This window comes from Geotrypetes seraphini, chromosome 10 (genome assembly GCF_902459505.1).
Source record: "Geotrypetes seraphini chromosome 10, aGeoSer1.1, whole genome shotgun sequence".
Classification (NCBI taxonomy): Eukaryota; Metazoa; Chordata; class Amphibia; order Gymnophiona; family Dermophiidae; genus Geotrypetes; species Geotrypetes seraphini.
In genome coordinates, this window is record NC_047093.1 from 123,128,634 (window position 1) to 123,151,549 (window position 22,916).

Sequence of the window (22,916 nt, forward strand, 5' to 3'; positions counted from 1 at the left end):
TGTCCTTGCCTCTTCCCTCGAGTGGCATCCCTCCTTCCCACCCCTCAACCCAACATGCTCTCTCCCCATGCACCATCTCACCCTCCCCTCCAATATGTGGCACCTTTCCTTTCTGCCAGGTCCAGCAGCACCTATTCTCTCTTCCAATTAACTCCTCCTGTCCAGCAGTACCCCTTTACTCCTCCCCCTGTCCATCAGTACCTCCTTCTCCCTTCCCTCCTCCCTCGTCCAGCATTATCTCTTCTCACTTCCCTGCTCATGTCCAGCAGAACCCCTTTTTCCCTTCCCTCCTCCCCTGTCCAGTATTACTTCTCCCTTCCTTGCTCCCCATCCACCAGTACCACTTCTCCTTTCCCTGCTCCTACCCCCCTGTCCAGCAGTACCACTTCTCCCTTCCCTGCTCCCATCCCCTCTGTCCAGCAGTACCACTTCTCTCTTCCCTGCTCCCCCCCCCTGTCCAGCAGTACCACCTTTTCCCTTATCTCCCCAGCAATACCTCTCCTCTAGCCTAGCGGCAGCTCATTGTGTGCTTTTAACTTTGCCACACAGCTGCCGCTAGTAATAGTTAGCAGTGGTTTCATCAGGCAACCTCAGGGCCTTTGCTAGGCCGGCCTGCTTCGATGAAGCGATGCGGGCCGACCCAGCAAAGGCCTTAAGGCTGCCTGATAAAACTGTGGCTAAACTACTGCTAGCAGCAGCTGTGTGGCAAAGTTAAAAGCACACACAGCTGCCGCTGCTGGTCCAGGGATGCGGAGAGAAGAAGGCAGGAGTCCCGGCAGATACGCACCGTAAAAGTCAGTCTCAGCATACGTGATGGTAGGAGAAGTCAGCTGACACAGGCGCCGGAGCCTCGGCACACTTAAAATCTCAGAATGCATTGTACTAAAGGCTGAACGTTTGAAATCTAGGACTGAGTTTTGTGTGGCCGCCCTCCACTTTAGCTGTTATATCAAACTAAACCATTTGACGATCGCTATTTCCCAGGTGGGCACCCACTCGAACATTAGAGATACTCTCCCCATTTGTGAGGACCAGATCTAATATTGCTTTTTCCCTCGTGGGTTGAAACACGTTTTGTTAGGAAATTGCTTCTTTCAAACTGCCTCACCCCACTGCCATCTGCTAAAACTACAGTTTCAGTTTTCCTCACTGTATGCATTTTTAGCATTTACCGCATATACTTGAACATAAACTTGCTCTACCACTCCCTACATCTGATCCATCCCATTACCTCCCAATGTGCCCCCACTTCAAAACTATTCTTCCACATCTATTGCACCAACCCCTCAAAAAAAAAAAAAAACACCACACAAACAAACACACCACCAAAAAGCACTCCCTGCAAATAGAATAGCAGCTGCCTAGTTAGAACCCTGGGTAGACCACCAGAGAAGTCTTGTTTATATCCCACAGGTGATCCTTGTGATTGACACTTAACCCTAAGTCCTCTGGGATCAGGGAAATACCTGGTTAACTGAGTTCTCTCTCACTTTGAGCTGTTATTGAAAAAGGTGCAACTAAATCCAAATTCATAATTAAATACATAAAATTAAAACCATATCAGAGGTTATGACTAACATTCCTTTTCTTGTATGCAGGAGAGGTAAAAAGATGAAGAGAAGTGAGACAATGAAAGCTGGAAGAGAAAGGAAAGGATACAAAGACTGGGAGGAGAGGGAGGAAAGAAATGAAGGAAGGTGAGGTAAGGAGTCAGCTGACCTAGGGAAAGGAAGAAGAAAGAAAAGCCTAAAATAAGACAGGATTGCTAAGGGAACGAATGCATAAAAGGCAACAACAAAAAACCCAGATGGAAAGAAGAATTTGTTCTACCCTATAAAACTGATTTCACACTTTTAGTTTACAGCTATAAAAATCTTGTAGGAATCACTGCTGCACAGCCTTCACCATCCAATATTCTCTGAACACCAGCAAGGAGGAAAGTAGCACAACATTAAGGACTTTTTCAATACAGAGGCTCAAGGCTCTGGTACCCAATATTTTCAGAAGCACAGGAGGAAGCAGCAAGACCTTTCAGCACTGCATTTTAAGGGTCAGAATATGTGTTTCAGTTAACATGCAAAAGTAATAAATACTGATAAAGAAAGAATATGAAGAGAAACTTGTAAGAGAGGAAAAACTCATAACAATTTTTTTAGGTACATCAAAAGCAGAAAACCTGTAAAGGAATCCATAGGACCGATGATCAAGGAGTAAAAGGGTCACTCAGAAAGGATAAGACCATAGTAGAGAGACTGAATGAATTCTTTGCTTCGGTCTTTATGGAAGATGTAGAAAATGTAAGAACTACCTGAATCGGAAATTGTTTAAGGGTGATGATGCAGAGGAACTGAAAGAAATCTCGATGAATCTGGAAGATGTACTAAGCCAAATCGACAAGTTAAAAAGTGATAAATCAGCTGGACAAGACTGTATACATCCCTTTAAAGACCTGCTGTTAGTGATCTATAACCTGTAGTACCTGAAGATGAGGGTTGCTAATGTTACGCCAATTTTTAAAAAGGGTTCCAGGGGAAATCCGGGAAATTACAGACTGGTAAACTAGACTTCAGTACCAGGCAAAATGGTGGAAACATATTATAAAAAATAAAATTGTGGAACATGTAGACAAACATGATTTAATGAGACCGAGTCAGCATGGGTTCAGCCAATGGAGATCTTGCCTCACCAATTTGCTTGACTTCTTTAAAAGTGTGAATAAACATGTGGATAAAGGTGAACCGGTTGATGTAGTGTTTTAAGCAAGTAAACAGCAGTCTTGGTTAGGCAACTACATCAATGGAGCTAGGTTGACCTATGGCGCTTTGCGGAAAGAAATTAAGACTGCATTGTTTGATAGATTTATTTCCTAAATAGAAGTCATATTAAATTTAATAATTTTATACTGACTATCCTTGAGAAATATGTTGTACTTTTGCTATTTGGATTTTGTAAATCGCTGATTGTCCAGTTCTCTTCGGTGTAAACTGCCTAGAAGTCGTATGATTGTGGCGGTATAGAAAAATAAAATTATGTTATATGCTATGTTACTATAGTGTATCTAGATTTTCAGAAAACATTTGACAAAGTTCCTCATGAGAGGCTCCTGAGAAAATTAAAGAGTTATGGGATAGGTGGCAAAGTTCAGTTATGGGCTAGGAATTGGTTATCGGATAGAAAACAGAGCGTAGGGCTAAACGGTCATTTTTCTCAATGGAGGAGGGTAAACACTGGAGTGCTGCAGGGTTCTGTACTGGGACCGGTGCTATTTAACTTATTTATAAATGATCTGGAAATTGGAACGAGTAAGGTGATTGAATAGTTTTGTGTCATCTGCAAATTTAAAATTTTTTAAACTCATGCGGACTGTGAATAATTGCAGGCAGACCTTAGGAAATTGGAAGATGACAGATGACATTTAATATGGACAAATGCAAAGTGATGCACATTGGGAAGAATACCGGATGCACATTGGGAAGTTACCGGATGCTAGGGTCAACCTTGGGGGTTAGCGCCCAATAAAAGGACCTGGGTGTCACTAGACAATACGATGAAACCTTCCACCCAATGTGTAATGATGGCCAAAAATGCAAACAGGATGCTAGGAATTATTTTTAAAAGGGATGGTTAACAAGACTAAGAATGTTATAATGCACCTGTATCACTGCATGGTGCGACCTTATCTGGAGTATCGTATTTAATTCTGGTGTTCTTATCTCAAGAAAGATATAGTGGCACTAGAAAAGGTTCAAAGAAGAATGACCAAGACAATAAAGGGGATGGAACTCCTCTTGTATGAGGAAAGACTAAAAAGATTAGGGCTCTTCAGCTTGGAAAAGAGATGGCTGAGGGGAGATATGACTCAACTCTACAAAATCCTGAGTTGATCAATTTTTTACTCCGTCAAAAATTACAAAGACTAGGGGACATTCGAAGGTACAGGGAAATACTTGAAGGAATAGGGAGGAAATATTTTTTAATCAGAGAATAGTTAAGCTCTGGAATGCATTGGCAGAGGTTGTGGTAAGAGCGGATAGAGTAGTGGTTTGAAGAAATGTTTGGACAAGTTCCTGGAGGAAAAGTCTATAGTCTGTTATTGAAAAAGACATGGGGGAAGCCATTGCTTGCCCTGGATTGGTAGTATGGAATGTTGCTACTCCTTGGGTTTTGGCCAGGTACTAGTGACCTGGATTGGCCACTGTGAGAACAGACTACTGGGCTTGATGGACCATTGGTCTGACCCAGGAAGGCTATTCTTATGTTCTTATCCTTATAGTCAAAACTTGCACATCTTTTCCTCAAAGAATAGAATTTCTATAGTTTTAGAAAGAAAAATTCAGGCAAAAGCAGGGGCACAAAAATGCTGTGTACATCAGATGAGAACAGAAGCAGTGGGCCTTTAATAAGCTGCCACTGGTGCTCTTGTATTGAACAGTTGCTCCCATCAGGCAGTCTAGGCCAGTGTTTCTCAACTTCAAGTACCTCCTAAGTGTAACAAATATCAACCGAATACCCCTGCCCAAGCTCCTCATATCCGAAGGGGATATGAGGAGTGGCAAGCCTTTTTCCAGTGACTCCAACACAAACTAACAGGCTTCTGAAATCCAGGGCAGCAGTCTCTGCAAAGTACCTGCTTGTGGGGACCAGTGGGACAATAGAGCATCATGGAAAGGACGTAGATGAGCTCTCGCCTATGGAACAATCTCTATAGTCACCATTATCAACCCCAGCACCTGCAGATGGTTCCAAGCCATGGGAGTTAAGCTCTTGTGGCAAGTCGTGATACTCAAAAGTTTTCCCCCCCACAGGAGCAAAGCTTTTTATAGAGCGAAGCGGTATAAAGCTTTACGCCCACACCCATGGTAAACAGCTCAAAATTTTACCCATTCCCGTTGCTTTACAGCAATTTACCATGGAACGAATCACCATGTCATTCTCTAATTTAGACCGATATCAAGCTACTAAGGCAGAGCAGATTATTTTATTATTATATACTGTTTCTTCAAAAAGCCAGAAAAATGGGTTACAATAAAACAAATTGAAGTTACAGTTTCAATTTTCCTCACTGTATGCATTTTTAGCATTTCCTGTATATACTTGAATATAAACCAATCTGAATATGTGCCCTTCTCTTCAGCTGCCAATTCCAGACTCCGTCCTTTCTGCACTGTATGCTTGGAACAAGCTGCCCGAATCCGTACGGCGGGTTTTGTCTCTGGCAGTGTTCAAGGCCCAGTTAAAAGCCCATCTCTTTGAGAGTGCTTTTGACTCAACGTGACTCAGCATGCCAGACTTTAAGAATAAATGGGATACCCATGTGGGATCCCTACGAGGGTCAAAATAAGGAAATTGGGTCATTAGGGCATAGACAGGGAGTGGGTCACATAAAAATACATTTCACATGGATGCATCAGGGGTTAGTGCTGAATAAAATAAAATCCTGTAAACCACAGGACACAAATTTCTTGTTTTAAGCTCCTCTATCCGGGAAAAAAAATCTTATAAGGAGTAGCTTATAAATATCACACACATTGCATCCCTGAACACTTCAAAATACAGAATGATTTTCATCTGTAGAACAATACAAAATTTGAGTTCAAAATAACTTATGTTTCAAGTTATTTTGTAGGGATTCTGAATGTAGAGGGCACAAGAAATAAGCATTTTAACCTTCTAAGAATTAGGCAATTACAGGCAGTACTATACAAGATAACATTCTCATCCTACACACTGATAATTTTCCTAATACTTCATACCCACTTCTTGCTGAAAGCTACAGAAAGAGATCTAACATATGGCTGACTAACCACCCACCCACAGTCAAAGAGAGCTAGAATCTTACAAAAAATAGGGTTGTTTCACTGGCTGATAGAGCAAATTGCAAGTGATTTTTCTCCAGCACAGAATCTTAAAAAATAGGTATATTATGTGATAGATCTGCAGTAAAAATGTATTTTCAATACTGTGCAATTTTAAAAAGGAAAAGGCACATAATCGTTGCACCATGCCATACAAATTTATTCTAAATAGGGCTGAACAATTAATTTAATTGTTTAATGATGTTAAAAAAATAATTTAACAGGAATAACGCAGTCAGGCCTACCTTCCTTCACATTCTTGGCATATCACTTCCGGTGCGCTCCATCAGAAGTGAAGTCAGGCAGAAGATGACGTTGAAAGAACATTGGCTTAGAGCCGTCTCTCTGCCTTTGCTACAACTGTCCCCTCCGAGAGAGAGAGAGAAAGAGAGAGAGAAAAAGAAAGAAAAAGAAAAAGAAGAGAGAAAGAGAGAGAGAAAGACAGAAAGAGAGAGAGAAAGAGAAAGAGAAAGAGAGAGAGAAAGAGAAAGAGAGAGAGAAAGAAAGAAAGAAAGAAAGACTATCGAGGCATCTAGGCAGCTTTCCTATTTTACCCTCATTTGTCCGGGTTTCAACGTTAGAGGGCAGCAGAGGCAGCAATGAAGGGTGGGTGTGTGGCGGGCCACGACCCGCCGATTGAACCCCCACCCCCTCCTATCCCTCTGTGAGATCTCAATTTTTGGGCCTCCTAAAAGCAGCGGTGAGTAGGCTGCTCCTGGCCTGCTCGCTGGGGCCTTCCCTCTGCATCACTGATGATGCAGCAGAGGGAAGCCCTAGCGGGCAGGCCAGGAACAACCTGATCTTAACCATGTAGTGGTATCGGCAGTGATTCCCACACTCTGCCTGCCGCTGACCCAGAAGTCTCTCCATGACAGAGGGAAGACTTCTGGGTTAACGGCAGGCAGCATGTGAGAATCACAATTGATACCGTGACCCAAAGAAGCAAACCTAGAATACAGGGAAGAAGAGAAAGAAAGTTGGTGGCACAGGGGGAGGGAAGGGGTGAAAGGAACTTCAGGAAGAAAATCTGGTGACACACTGGGAGTGAAAAGGTAAGAGGAAGAAAAATTTGTGGCACAGGAGGAGGGGAGGGTGAGAGGCAGGAAAGATGGCACAGGGAGAGGGAAGGGATATATGTATGGTGATGGAGAGGATGAAATTGCACATGATGGAGGAGGAAGAGATGGTGCATGAAGGATAGAGAGATTTGACACAGGCACAAAGAAGAGAGAGATATACACACAGGAGGTGGAAGGGAAGGAGCGAGACGGATCCAGGAGCAGAATGGAGTAATGGAGAGATGCCTGGAAATGGGAGTGAGGGAAGAGAGTGGAGAGTGCAGCAAGGAAGAGATAGGGAGATGTCTGGCTATAAGGGTGGAGGAAGGAAGATGCTGAGAATGGTAGAACCCCAAGGGGGAGGAGAGGATGGCAAGGAAATGGATAAGAGGATAGATAAAAGATTGTATTTATTTAACTGTCTATTACTTCAGACCCATCAGTTAACTCATTTCTATTCTGCACTTCGTTACACACAACAACAACAAAAAAAAAGAATCCTTGAATGCTGATTTCCCCTCAAAACTAGATAACAGTACACTATGATATACATATGGTTCGAAGTCAATAAACACACACACAAAATACCCTTGTCTCTGCTAGTTTTCACGTTTTTGTTACACGCATGCGATTAAAAAAAAAAAATTTGCTGGATATGTACCTATTATATACCAAATGGAATGAAAAGGAAAATCAAACAGAAAATCAAACAACAACTATGCCAGTATGTATTACCATCGAATTGGGTCCAATAAAACTAAGGCCAGCCTAGAACAAAGACCTAAATATGAGCAGGAAGAGCTAATTAATGAGGCTCGTCTCTGAGGGACAATGGCCGGCTGCCAAGACTAGGGAGGGACATTACAAAACCGTAACTGCAAAGCTAAAAACCAAAAGGTAATAATAAATAGGGAACATTGCAATCCTATAATTGTGATAATATACTAAATAACTACTTAGATATCACAATATACTAAATTTATATAATCATTTATATCAAATATTTCCTTTTTTTCTTTAAATAGTGCTCAGACCCACAACCTTAAGCGTTCGAGTGTATATAACAAAACACAGGCTGCCATCAGACCAGGGAAGACTTAAAATTATGCATGAGCACTTTATAACGCTGAGCTGCCTGTCACGTGACCTTCGAATGCAAAATTACCAGAGAAGATAAGTTCTTTAAGTCTTTATTTATATGCTTATTTATAATGATAAAAGGTGGTACAGACATAAGGTGCTAAGATGGTCTGATGGCAGCCTGTGTTTTGTTATATACACTTGAACGCTTAAGGTTGTGGATCTGAGCACTATTTAAAGAAAAAAAGAAAATATTTGATATAAATGATTATATAAATTTAGTATATTGTGATATCTAAGTAGTTATTAAATAGTAAGTGTTAAAAATCATTTTAAAACGGCTAGAATAAGAGCAGCTAGGCTAGAAATAAAATAGGAGCAGAGACCACCCGATCTCTGATGGAGATTTCTCCATAAAAAAGAGAAAGTTTGGAAGACGAATCCGGGCTAAGAAAGCAAAAATCCAGAGAAAGTGCCATAAACTTGAAAGGACAAAGTCTAAAGGATAGCCCAATAAAAATGCATTTCAATGATTCCTTACCAGATATGTGAATCTGAATACACAACACGAAACAGTCTGCCTCTCCCGATGTCAGAGCTGCACTTCTTCGCAGGGCAGTGGGCCCTGCACGTGGCTGACGCGAAGCCTTTCCTCTGACGTCAGGGAAGACTTCAGGGTCGGCAATGTGTGGGGCATACGCTGCAGGAGAGCAGGAAAGAGCTGCCTCCAACCCCTACGGTTGACAGACAACAAGACGTCGCATTGGCTGAGAACACACGAATGGCCTTTCAGTGGAGACACCCTCCAAATCTCAGCAGCGCCAGACGGATCACTCATAGTTCGTCGATTGATCTATCATTTGCTCTCCAGCGCAATCCACCAGCCCTGGACCGGCACACACATGCAAGCTGCTCCCCAACCAGAGATTCATGTCCGTTATCAGGGTCACCCAGTCCAAGACTCGCAGAGGGAGGCTTCTGTTCAGAGTAACCGGGTTCAACCACCACAGCATACTGCTACGCGCTACCATCACCCAAAGCAACTTCACTCCCAGTGCATCCCGTAGAGGATTCCACAGAGTCAGAAGGAACAATTGGAGAGGACGGAGGCGAGCTCTTGCCCATGGAATCACATCTATGGTCGCCACCATGAGACCCAAGACTTGCAGTACTGCCACACCGTCAGGGCTGAAACCGCTAACATGACCCAAATGGTACTCGGGAGCTTGAGCTTCCTGGGTTCCAGCAGGAACGCCCGATTCCTGACCATGTGGAACCGGACTCCCAGGTATTCCAAGTCCTGCATCGGCTCAAGATGACTTCTTGAGATTGATCACCCAGCCAGGACTTTTCAGTAATTGCACCACCTGGAGAACTGCCTTGCAGCATTCCTCCAGCAAGGGAACTCTAATCAGCCAATCATCTAGGATGAACTAGCACCCCCAGGAAGCGCGGATGGGCACATACCACACCATGACTTTAGTGAAGGATCTGGGCGCCAATACCAGGCGAAGGGCAGCACCGCAAACTGGAAGTGCTTCTCTAGAATGAGAAATCTCAGGAACCTCCTGTGGTCCACAAAAAAATCGGGATGTGGAGGTACCCTTCCATGAAATCCAAGGAAGCCCAAAAACTCCCCTGGTGCCTCCGCTGCCACAACATAATGTACCATTTCCATCCGGAAACGCAGAACCCGCAGGAACGCGTTCACTGCCTTCAGGTCCAGAATAGGCCTGCAATTTTCGGAGTCTTTCGTTGGTACAATGAAGTATATTGAGTATCTCCCAGAGGTCAAGTCTCTGCTTGGAATGGGTTCTATGGTCGCCAGATATAGCAACCTGCGCACCGTGTCTCGCACCTTGGCTCTGTCTGGGTTTCCCACCGGTGAAGACAGGAAGAAGTCCGGCAGAAGACTGAAAAACTGCAGATGAAGGCCCTCCCTGAGAACCCACTGGTCCGAAGTTATCTTCCACCATTCCGATGATTAGAAAGGTAAATATCACCAGACAAAGGTAAGCTAAAAAACTTTGATCAGAAAAATGGACTTAGGCCAGGGAGTAAAGAGGAGAAAAAAAAGAAAACATGAATAGTCAGAGCACAGGGAAGCAGAACCAGATATGTAGAAGATGATTAGAAAGGTAAATATCACCAGACAACAAAGGTAAGATAATTTATTTTATTTTTAGTTTAGTAAGTGAGGTAATGAGATTTGATATACCACCATTATATGGGACAACTGAATTGAAATGTCAGTTTAGAGAATTTACATCTGCTATGTATATATTGCATTATACAGGAGGAAATGTGAAGGGACATTTTGTGATTAGTCGCAGGGTCAATATTTTTAATCATGATTAATTTGTGATTAAAAATTTTAATCGATGTACAGTCTTAACAAATCATCATTCTTTTGCTCATTTGAAGTGGGGTGTTCTGGAACAACTTCCCAGTACTTCTAGTGGGGACAGAAGCGCTTACCTGTTACAAAGAGAAAACTTTTGGATTTTCCATCTAAAAGCATTTTCTCCCCGGGGTCTAAATGAAAGTGTGGGTAAGTGCTTTACATAACGCAATCATATTAAATTGTGTAATTTTGCTTTTTTTCATTTTTCCAATTACCTTATGGGATACACATCATCACGTCTAGGTGCGTTGCTGTGGGTGACGTCATCACGTTTTTGTGCGTTGCTATGGGTGAGGTCATTGGTTGTTTTAAAAGAATCCTCCCAGCACGCTGTTGGGTTGTGAGTTTCAGCGTGATTGAGCTTTACTGTATAACGATATCGCGTTTTTTGCCCCTGGACCAGAGTATTTACTGCTGTTTTCAATTCTCCCTCCTGACGAAGAATATCGAAACAGGGCCTGTCGAGTGGAGACACAGCGTTCATATGAATTGTGCATAGGACACGGAGATTCCAGCTGCTTGAGCTAAGTTATTTATTTGATTTCATTGAACGGAGATACAGTGTAATCTTTGTCTGTGTTCCGTTTCGTTCGTTTTCCATTTATTTTTGATTACGAACAGAAATTTAATACTGACTTGAACTGCAATACATGAACTGATAAATCTAGCCAACCCAGCTGGACAAACTATTTACTTCAATCATTTATTTATTCATTAACTTATTTACTCACTAAACTGGAAACACATCATGGAATTTTGAGATGGACTTTAATATGAATTGTTGAAACAGTCCGTTGCATTTTCATATGATTTTTTGGGACTTTTGAACGTATGTGGTTTTGAATGTGGGGATGTTTTTGATATTTTGTTTTTCTTATTTTCATTGTTTGTTTGGTGTTTTTTTTTTGGGGGGGGGGTTTAAACACCCTTACATTCTTCTTTGTTCCCACATCGGATGCACGTTTGCACTTTATATTTATTCATCAAGGTTAAGTCTACAAAATTGAGGGTATTATGATGTACGGGGCAGGATTTATTTAGCCCTTCGTCTAAGTGCTAGTCACTTATGAATACCTGCCTGGGGCTTTTGGTTACTCGTGGGGATGATTGAGCCCGTACTGAAACCCCTTACTTAATTTTTGAGTGTACTTATTGATTGTACCTGAAGTGCAACTTCTTTCTGGTGGTGGTTCAACGAAGAAAACAATTTACCAATTATTTTGTATTTGAGTTATATTTTTATTGGTATATCCCTTGGTTATTTGAAGTCTATTCAGCCTTAACAAAAACAGAAAACACTGTCAAAGACGGCCCAAAGAGACTAAGATAAAGGCTGAAAGGATAAACTACGGCAGCAAAATTGGAAATAAACTAACAGAAAAAACTTGACTTTTATAGCAAAGAAAAGGGCTCTTAGAAAATTACTTCAGCACAGGAAAGCAATTGGTGAAGACTGCATACACTTTTACACAGATTGTGTGTAGGTGTTCCTGGGATATAATTGCAATGTACAAATTTTATAAAACGAAGTATACATACATAAAGAACATAGAAATAATACCTTCTTTGATGCTGGTTTAAATTTGTACACTATAGGGCTTGTTCTGGGTATAATTTTATAAATGGCAGATAGGTAGTTATGTTGCTTTTATAAAATTGGTTTAAAATATGTATCTTCAACATTCCACAAAAGCACCCTGTTATAAATAATTTAAAACACACAAAAAAAAAACCCCGCAAGCCTTACATGTTTGTGTTATTGAGGATTTGAAGACTGCATTCATTTGATCTTTGCTTTTCAGATACAGTCAAACCTTGGTTTGCGAGCATAATTCATTCCAGAAGCATGCTTGTAATCCAAAGCACTCGTATATCAAAGCGAACTTCCCCATAGGAAATAATGGAAACTCAGATGATTTGTTCCACAACCCAAAAACTTTAATACAAAATACTATACGTACTTGTATTGCAAGACCTCGCTCATTTAAAACAGTCACTACACTCTTGCAGCGCCAGAGAGAGAACCATCGGCTCAGTTGTGATGTGACGCGTGTATATTGTATGTACTTGTATTGCAAGACTTTGCTCGTTTAGAAAAGTCACAACACTCTTGCAGTGTTAGAAAAGAACCATTGGCTCAGTTGTGATGTGTGTATACTGTATGTGCTTGTATATCAAGTTAAAATTTAATAAAATGTTTTGCTTGTCTTGCAAAACACTTGCAAACCAAGTTACTTGCAATCCAAGGTTTTACTGTACTTCCATTCTTCTAAAATTACCAAAGTATCTCAACATCCACCATCTCAGTGGCCCCAATGACAGCCTTCCATTATAAACAGTCAAGTCCAGTTAGCTCTTTTGTAATCCGCCTTGAACTGCAAGGTATAGGCGGAATAGAAGTCCCTAATGTAATATAATGTAATTATGACCACCACCTACCTCTTGACATCAAGGACGAACAGCCAACAAATGAATGCACATGTCACGCACAGACTTTGTTGGTATATAAGGTGGAACGTCAGCAAGTTGCCAATGTAGCAACCGTGACTGTCATGGGTGTAAAAAGCGCAGTTTATCAGACACTGAAAAAGGCATGATCATAGGCTGACGGGCCAAGAGCTGCTGTGGTTAAAGCGTACCGTGAGTGGACGAATAGAACCTTTTCGATAACCCGACATGGTAACTGTGGGGCAGCATGAGCCATTGATGCGAGAAATAAACATCAGCTGTGCAGGTTGATCAGCATACTACCGTAGAGAAACTAACCATCCAAATGAACCAGGGGGCTTCCAGATGTGTGTCCAAAATGACTATGCAGCGAACCCTGTTGCAAATGGGGCTCCAAAGCAGACAGTTGATGACTGCACCCAAGCTCAAAAGGGTTCATCACAAAAAAATGGCTGCAATTTGCACAGGAGTAATGACATTGGACTTAAACCAGAGGGTTGCTTTCTCCAATGAGTCATGTTTTGAGTTCCATTGAATGGATGGATGTTGGCATGTCAATTGTGAAACCGCAGAGAACAAACATCCAGCAACCATTGTTGGACGTACACAAGCTGGTGGCAGCAGTGTTATGGTCTGGGGAATGTTTTCTTGGTATAGTCTGAGTCCCTTGATACCTCTGGAAAGCACTCAAGTGATATTGATCTCTCTCCATCTTTGCTAATCAAGTACACCTGTACATGTTGATGATTTTCCTTATGGCCAATGGGATCTTTTTGCGAGTAGTTGGCAGACCACGATCAAGACTTCCATCTATTTCCCTGGCCTCCAAATTCACCAGGCCTTAAGTCAATTGAGCACATTTGAGACCACCTCAATCAACATGTTCAACGACTGGATCCACTACTATGAACTCATCAGCAACTGTCAGACGCACTGCAGTCTGTATAGCTCCAGATACTTCTAGCAACCACCCTGTATCTTATTAAGTCATTCCCACGGTGTCTGGCTGCTAACCAGGTTGCCAAAGGCGGTTATTCTGGATATTAGCAGGTGGTCATAATAATGTGACTTCACTGTGTAATCAGTTGGATCAGCAATACAACCAGAGGTGAGAAAAACTTATTTCCAAGGCACCGTTCCAAAAGAATAGTGACAGCAAGCTAGGGTCAAAGTCAGCCCAAAGAGACTAAGACAATAGCTGAAAGGATAACATGCAGCAACATTGGAAATAAATAATGAAATAATAGTAACAGAGAAACAAGACTGAGCTGAGTAGGCAAAGAACTACAGCAGGTTCAATGCTGTTGTGCTAGAAGGAAGCTAGTGCTGTTCTATGTGCAGTTAAGTATCAATCACTGATTTTACTAACATTAGGATTAGATTCTTTGAGAATGGGTCAAATAATTGATTACAGACTGATTGCTTGTAAGGAGATTATGTACTTACCCTAGTAAGATCTTTTCCAGTAGCTAGGTGAGACATTCTAGACCAGAGGTGTGTGTCAAAGTCCCTCCTCGAGGGCAGCAATCCAGTCGGGTTTTCAGGATTTCCCCAATGAATATGCATGAGATCTATTTGCATGCACTGCTTTCATTATATACTAATAGATCTCATGCATATTCATTGGGGAAATCCTGAAAACCTGACTTGATTGCGGCCTTCGAGGAGGGACTTTGACACCCCTGCTCTAGACCATAGGGTTATTTCCCTTTACCCACATGGACTGTAGAAGAGAACCATTCCAGGTTTTCCACTTCTCCTCTAGAGTACTTCACAGGCTAGCTTAGCTCCTCCCGTCAGTCAGTACCCAAACATGAAAGGACACTCGCATCCATGAAGTAGAGGCACCTGTAACAGGCTAAACATTGTTCTCCTCAAAACAACTAAACTGCACCTGTAACCACCAACATACGCTTCAAAGGAGCTCAGGAACTACTCCCAGAAAAGGGTGAACTTATTGCTCAACTACCTCCCAGCCCCTAAGGGCTGACCAGTCTCCACAAAACAAGATGGTAACAGCGAAGGAGACTGAAATGTGACAATGAACTCTGAAATCTGAAAGCAGGCACAACAAGGACAGGGCGGGGAGTCTAGAATGTCTCGCCTATCTACTGGAAAAGATCTTACCAGAGTAAGTATATAATCTCCTTTTCCAGTGCAATAAGTGAGACATTCTAGACCAGGGATCTCAAAGTCCCTCCTCGAGGGCCGCAATCCAGTCGGGTTTTCAGGATTTCCCAAATGAATATGCATTGAAAGCAGTGCATGCACATAGATCTCATGCATATTCTTTGGGGAAATCCTTAAAACCCAACTGGATTGCGGCCCTCGAGGAGGGACTTTGAGACCCCTGTTCTAGACCAGTGGTCACAAACTCAAACCCTTTGCTGATCTGCACAAACAGCTTTTGTCTGCGAGATTTGGGCAGGTAAACGGAAAATGAGCCAGGGTTGCCTTGGAGGTGGAATCTCTAGCCCACAGCCAAATCCAGAGCATTCGTCAGGCCAATATTGAATAGGCCAACACCTTTGCCATTACCCTCATAAGGTCATAAGCCATCCGCCAAGAAGTCCATCCCAGTAATAAGAAGCTGAGGAGGATCTACTGGTCTCAGTCTCGAGCATATGCAGCCGAGCCAAACAGGCGCGGGCCACAAATGACATAGCCACAGCAGCTTTGACACTTAAATTTGATGTCTCAAAAATTTTCCCGAGGATCACATTCACCCGGCGATCCTGCATATTTTTTAACCCAACGTCCTCGTCACTAGGTAGCGAAGTGCACTGGATCACCTGGGCCACCAAGGAATCCACCTTGGGTTGTCCCAGCAGCTGCTGACACTCCAGTGCCAGAGGATACAAACGAGATATGAACCGAGCATTCCGCAAGGGACCTTCTGGATAGTCAAACTGTTCTATGACTAAAAAACTCAAATCCTGATGCCAGGGAAAAATGGCAGATTGGGTGTGCGTACTGCAGAGTCATGGAGAAGAAGTGGAAGGAGGGAGCTTGTCTTCCAATTCCTCAAGTCAGGGAGTGCTGCAACTTTACACAAGCACACACCAGTCGGGTCTTCTCCAGGATCCAGAGCCCCTAAGGCAGGGCTTCCCAAGTCCGGTCCTCGAGATCTACTGGCAGGCCAGGTTTTCAGCATATCTACAATGAATACGCAGTTTTGTGGGAAGTGGGAATCAACAGCTAAAGTATGGGCTACTACGTATATGTAACAGAACAGTGTGTTATATGGGCTCGCTGTAATTTTCCTGCCAAGGCCTTTCAGTCACAGCTATGCCACTGGGTGAAGCAGAAAATACAAATCTAAGCCTAAACTAGACAAATCAATAGCTTGAGAAAGCTCATTTTAAAAAGGCTACTCGCTTTCTGTTGTGCAGTACCGAATCAATACAAACTTGTGAAATTACAAAAGTGGATCCACTGCAAATCTCATGCTATTCTCTCCACTGGTTGCAACAAGAGTGACAAGCCAGAATCAAGGTCACCCACTCCCCCAATGGGGAGACCATGAATGAGGTATGGATTGTGCATCCCCCATCTCCCTTGCAGTGGAGTAGCCAGATAGGAAGGCGCCCCTCCACTGCCCTCATCTCCACCCCTACCTTCCCTTCCCCGTGCCTCTAGTTGTTCACCGCAGCGAGTAACAAATTCAACATGCTCCTCATGACTCTATGCGCAGCACCCGGAAGTGACGGACTCTTCCCCCCGTACCTCCAGTTGTTGCTTGCAACAGTGAAAAACTTGAGGTATGGGGAAGGGAAACGGGGGGGGGGGAGGGTCTCACACATAACGAGGGGAGGAGTGGGAAGTGTAGGGATGGAGATCTGATAAGTTCTGATCCAGGACATCAGAACACAGGCAGGGTTAGCACACAGGCGGTTCTGAACGCAGGCCAGGTCGGATCTAAGCCTGTGTGTGGATCTAGGCCTGGGTTTGGTTCTGAGGCCCTGTTTCTCATTTCCTCTCCCTCTCCCTCCTTCCACGTATACATTCTAAGCAAGGACAAGGGTTGCACCTTGAGCAGAAGGCTGAGACATTCCCCCCTCCCCAACTCTTGCCACTTATTAATCTGACACAGGTTTATCCCTATCCTATCTCTTATCTTGTTTAAGCATCCCTTATATGGGCAACAATCAGACTTTGCCTGAGCAAGGCTAATCAAGAGAGCTTAAGAAGCATGCATTATAACCTTTGGACTGTCACATGCCATAATAAGATTTGATTAAACTGAAGTTATTTCTAAGGTGCTTTACTATTCTTCTTTCAAGTTCAATGACTGGTTGGACTGTATGTTCACAGTATTTTGAAAACACTTCTTTTTTTGTCTTTTCATGAGACCTCAGAACCACCACTCCTCCGTCCCACCAAGGTGTCAACACGGGGAGATACAAGCAGTGAAATCCTCACCGGTCTCTAAGAATTTAAACGTCATGCATTTCTTAACATAGTGTTATTATCACTTAACTTAGTAATGGTGAAATCTTGCTTTTCATACGGACTATGCGGTAAGACCAGACATGTTTCACTGGAGTTTCGTCAGGGGTCTACCCACTACCGCAGCCATCCACCTCATATCAACAAACAGTCCAACCAGTCATTTAACTTGAAAGAAGAATAGTAAAGCACCTTAGAAATAACTTCAGTTTAATTGATTTAGATTTCTAAGGAAGCATTTAGCCTTTTTCAAATAGTAAGATTTGAGACATATCAGAAATGTACACTTTGGGAATCACTTTATTGTAACTGTTATTATGTATTCATATGTCACGTGAGATAGTAGCTTTGAGACGCACATGATATAGATAAACAATGTATTGCCTTGGTTTAATCCTCACTGTAAATGCATTAGGAAATTATAACCTTGTAGAGCATTAACTAAGTAATTAATGGAGATATGATTCTCAATAAAAAGAGGGAGAGACCATTCATTTGGAGCGCCTCCTCTCGACGCTAAGACTGAGTGTGTGTGTTTACTATGTAACATTCCTATAGGGAAGAATGGGAAAAGGAGTAGGGGGTGAAGGAGTGTCAGCGCCCCCACCAACATGGAGCCCGAGGCAGATCGCCCCCTTCCCCTCCCTTACTATGCCACTGCTCCCTTGTGCAACCCTCACTGCATGAGCAGCTATTTGTCACACTGCTCCTAGGTCTTCAGGAGCAACTTCAGAGAAGCAACAGATAGAAGAGGGAGTAAGACTGCTTGTAAGTGTGCCTCTGAAACTAAATACTCCAATTAGTCTTGTAGGAAATCTTTATATAGGAACTTTAGAAGCTGAAATTATTTATTCTGCTAGTTTAGAAAGAAATATTGCAACCTAAAAAACCACTTTAATGCTTCATCAAAATGTTAACCATGCACATCTTCAGAATAAAATTAAGAAAATCTATACATGATATTTATGCTGACAGCTGGGTTGGCAAGCTGTGTAATTTGATAAATGGCCAAATTGAAAATTAAGGCATTGTCAGAATCTTATTTCCGCAAACTATCAAGTTTTTCTTTCCATGCTCCCCTCCTCCAGAGAATGGCATTGCTCCCAATTCTATTTTGTACCACATGATTTGCATGGATTTAAAAAAAAAAAAAAACACCCCACAACACACACACAGAATTAGATGCAATTGGCCACTAGGTTTAAAACAAAAGTATTTGACCAATTAAAAAAATAAAAAGCAAACATAATGTGGATAATTTTTCATGGAAGATTAGGTTTTTACCTTCGATAATCTCTGTACATAAGAACATAAGAATTGCCACTGCTGGGTCAGACCAGTGGTCCATCGTGCCCAGCAGTCAAAGACCAGTGCCCTAACTGAGACTAGCCTTACCTGCGTACATTTTGATTCAGCAGGAACTTGTCTAACCTTGACCTGAATCACTGGAGAGTGCTTTCCCCTATAAAAGCCTCCGGAAGAGCGATTCAGATTTCCACCACTCTGGGTGAAGAAGAACTTCCTTATGTTTGTATGGAATCTATCCCCTTTTAACTTTAGAGAGTGCCCTCTCGTTCTCTCTATTTTGGAGAGGGTGAACAACCTGTTTTTATCTATTAAGTCTATTCCCATCATTATCTTGAATGTTTCGATCATGTCCCCTCTCAGTCTCCTCTTTTCAAGAGAGAAGAGGCCCAGTTTCTCTAATCTCTCACTGTACGGCAACTCCTCCAGCTCCTGAACCATTTTAGTCGCTCTCTCTGGACCCTTTTGAGTAGTACAATGTCCTTCCTCATACGGCAACCAGTGCTGGACGCAGTATTCTAGGTGGGGGCATACCATGGCCCGGTACAGCGACATGATAACCTTCTCCAATCTGTTCGTGATCCCCTTCTTTATCATTCCTAGCATTCTGTTTGCCCTTTTCGCCGCCGCTGTACATTGCACAGACAGCTTCATTGACTTGTTTACCAGTACTCCCAAGTCGCTTTCCTGGAAGCACAGCAAAATAAGCCTGTATGTAAAGATATAGGTGTCAGGTCTTAGGAATGAACTGAACTTTTTACCTAGGCCGGACCCGACACCAGCTAACACAAAACACAACAATTTTAATTTACCAAATAAGGAAGAGACAAAACAACAAAAAAAAATGTGGAATTGTGTACAGATTGGTCATTTATAGATAAGCGCAGCTATGGTTACCGGGAAATGATAGGATATGGTAGATAGGAGCAAATTTGCAATATAACAAAGCAAGTTTTGATTGGCATAAAAGTACAACGTGTAACCATGAGAGAAGATTATAAAAATCGATGCATGCCTTTGTGTAAGCTAGGGATGATCACTTACAGCTAGATATTTTTTTGCCTTGGAATCTACCTGTACCAATCCCTCCAATATATACCAATTGAGAGAATATCGTTTGCTAAATACATTTTGTGCTGTTATATTTTCATATTCTGCTTAAATAAAATATTGTCTGATTTTGGGTAATACATTGCACGTCTGCGTGGTTCTTGGAATCAATTAGTGAGGAGCTTGGTAGCGGCTCTTCACCTGTCAGCGTTTTCACACAGCAGCTGCATGGAGAAAAGGGATGTTCTGCCTCAGAATAGCTCCAAATGGACCAACTTGAAGATCTTTGGTCTGCCAGTTGGCTGGACTCTGCTCCTGGAGATCCTCACCAAGAGATTGGGGGCAAGAAATGCAGCCTGCGCCCTGAAACCCGAGGCGGGAGGGGTGTTGTTCATCCAGATGCTTACAGATTGCACTTAAACCCGTGACAAGGTCAGTGGTCAAGTAACTCCCAGAGTCCAAGAAGGGTGCACACAGCAAACTGGCTCCACAGATCCACCAAAGTTTCTCTGTGAAGAAGCAGTCTGGCTCTGTGGGACTGCATCCTTTCCTCAGACAGGGGACCACCGGAAAGAGGTCTCAAGGTACTGAAGCCACTGAAAAGATGAACTTTAAGCAAAACAATAAGAAAAAGAAGCAGAGCAAGTCAAGACCTCTGCAGAAATTGAATTTGGATATGGCTCTAGCACTAAAATTGTGCCTGTCCAGGAACCAATAGTGGTTGAAGCAGCTGAAACACTATGGTATTAAGAAGCAGGTGTCTTTCAGTGCACATTGCTCTCCTAGGTCCACCACCCCCTCCCCACGGTATGAAAGCCAGAAAAGGGCAGAACTTGAGAAAGGAAAATGCACCAATGTTCCTTACATATTAATATCATGCTACTGCCCCCCATGTGGAGGTGGGAGCTACTGCTAGTCTTCTTCTTATTCAAACAACAAAGCCAATTCTCCATTCTGTTCTCAGGTTGCAGCTTTTGGTTTACTTCTGTGTATTTGTCAGCTGTCCATGTGCATGGATGGATAGCAGACAAAGAGAAACTAACCCTCAACACAACACACATACCTGTTTTTAAAGGATGTCCAAAGAACTCAAAATAGATTTAAGTATATTCTAGAAAACAGATGAGTCATTTTAGAACCTGCACCAATCACTTAAAATTCAACCAACTTCAAGTCCCCCTTAAAATTTGAGCAATCATTTGCTGTGATGATACAATGAAAGAAAAAAATGTTGGTTGCAAATACAGAGAAGAAAAAAAATTCTGGCTTCAATCCAGACATATTTCCCTGGAACAGCACCTATCAATCACTCTCTCCTCATCTAGATACACAATTTCTTCAAAGAACTCAACGATTGTAGAGAAATAAGCTACGATACTATCAAATGTATAAAATCCTATCTCCTGCAAAACACACACAGAGAAATATCTTCAGGACTTACTGTCACAGACTTCAGAGTCATCCCATGGTAAGTACCCATAGTATCAATTTTGAAGCCTTCCGTTTCTGGAAATAAAAAGAGTGATCTACTGTCAGTTTATTTAGATATGTAAACTTCTGGACTGTTACAGAAAGGTTCATTAACAACCCCCTCCAGTACTACCATCAATCATTTATATACATTACCCTTTGGGACCCGAATGCCATTTGCGACAGCAATCAGAAGCCAGAACCTTGCACAACCCCGAGCTGGATAAGCATCGACATCTTAGCACTTTCTACACCGATAGCGATCCTACAAGAACCCTGTGTAGCAGCACTCTCTGGGAAAATAATCTGATCTGCCTACCCAAAGCAACACTGCACTGTGCTGTTGACAAAAATTCACTTTACTTTTTCTCTTGTTCATGTTTGGAAACTTTTGTAAGATTGTAAGTTAACAGTTCAGCAATTCAAAAATAAACAGTCTCAATATACTGTAGCTACATTGCTTTATCACATCCAACTGTGACAGAGCTAAAATAATAAAGCAAAATACCATTAGGGTTCCTTAGAGGAAAAGGATTGGGAATCAAATAACATACGAACATAAGAGTCGCCTCTGCTGAGTCAGACCATGGGTCCATCTCGCCTAGCAATCCGCACCCGCGGCGGCCCCCCAGGTCCATGACCTGTAAGTGATCTTTTACCTAAAACATTTTATTCCCTATTCATTTAATATCCTGTATAGTAACCATCTAACTATACCCTTCAATCCCCTTTTCCTTCAGGAAATCATCCAATCCCTTTTAGAAACCTCCTCTGGAAGCGCATTCCAGGCATATGCCACAAGCCAAATATGTCACCCACATAGTCAATGGAAACTCCACAGAGAATTTCAAATAGGTGAAAACCTTCTGTCATAAAGAAGGCACACGAAGGCCCCGATTCACTAAAGTCAGCGATCGTTGCTAAACCCGCACTCGATGCTAACTGATCAGATTCACAAAACAGCCCACCGGGTGTTTTTCCCCTCGATCGCCCATTTTCCAATTTGGACATGTAAATTTGTAGAACCCCATGCAAAATAGCCAAGCAACTGATTCACTAACATTTTGCATTGGTCACTGAGCCCCGATATGAAGTGCAGGCTGTCCAGGAGGAGCACTGCAAAGTAGACAAGTTCCTTTCATCAAGTTTCTCTATTTTTCATATACCGTTTATCAGTCAGGTATCTAAACGGTTTACAATAAAAATAAATAAATAAAAATCACATCTAATGTTAAAAATAGATAAATAAACGGGAGAAAGAACATGAAATGAGGGGGAGGATAGAAAAGGTAAGTCAGTAAATACATCAAGAAAAATAAAAGGGAGGTAAGAGGGAGGGGGGAAGATACATTAGGGTAGGGCTCGCTTCAAAAGCAGGGTTTTATTTGTTCCAAAATATTTTAATGAATTAAATGAGGATTATTAAAGTTCCTGTAAACCGTGCCAAGCTCTATCTTTATGGAGAGGATGCGGTATATAAACTTAAGGTTTAGTTTAGTTTATCTTCAGTGTTCCAAAGTGCCCCTCTCCCTCCCATCCCTCCATTCTGTGTCCGAAGATTGTGCCTACCTCCCGTGGGTGTTCACGTTCTTCTGAACGGCTTCCTCCTCCTTCAGCCACAGTCATTTCTCTTCACAAAGCCGTAGGCAGCAGCTCCTATTCATGGCCCAGAAGCCTTCCCTCTGAAGTTTCCTCTGACATCAGAAGGAAAGCTTCCAGGTCAGCCGCAGGCCATGCGTAGGAGCCGCTGCTCGAGGCTTTGGAAAGTGACTGTGGCTGGAAGGAGGGAGCCAGCCA

General features: G+C 42.4%; 1 protein-coding gene across 1 annotated transcript in view; it reads right to left on the bottom strand.

Annotated features, from left to right (window-relative positions):
• Nucleotides 1-22,916, bottom strand: part of CDC73 (cell division cycle 73) — a 160,669-nt gene that overhangs the window by 93,605 nt on the left and 44,148 nt on the right. Inside the window, exon 10 of the mRNA XM_033960855.1 lies at nt 21,091-21,155. Coding sequence (XP_033816746.1) covers nt 21,091-21,155 — 65 coding nt within the window. The remainder of the gene's footprint in view (nt 1-21,090; nt 21,156-22,916) is intronic.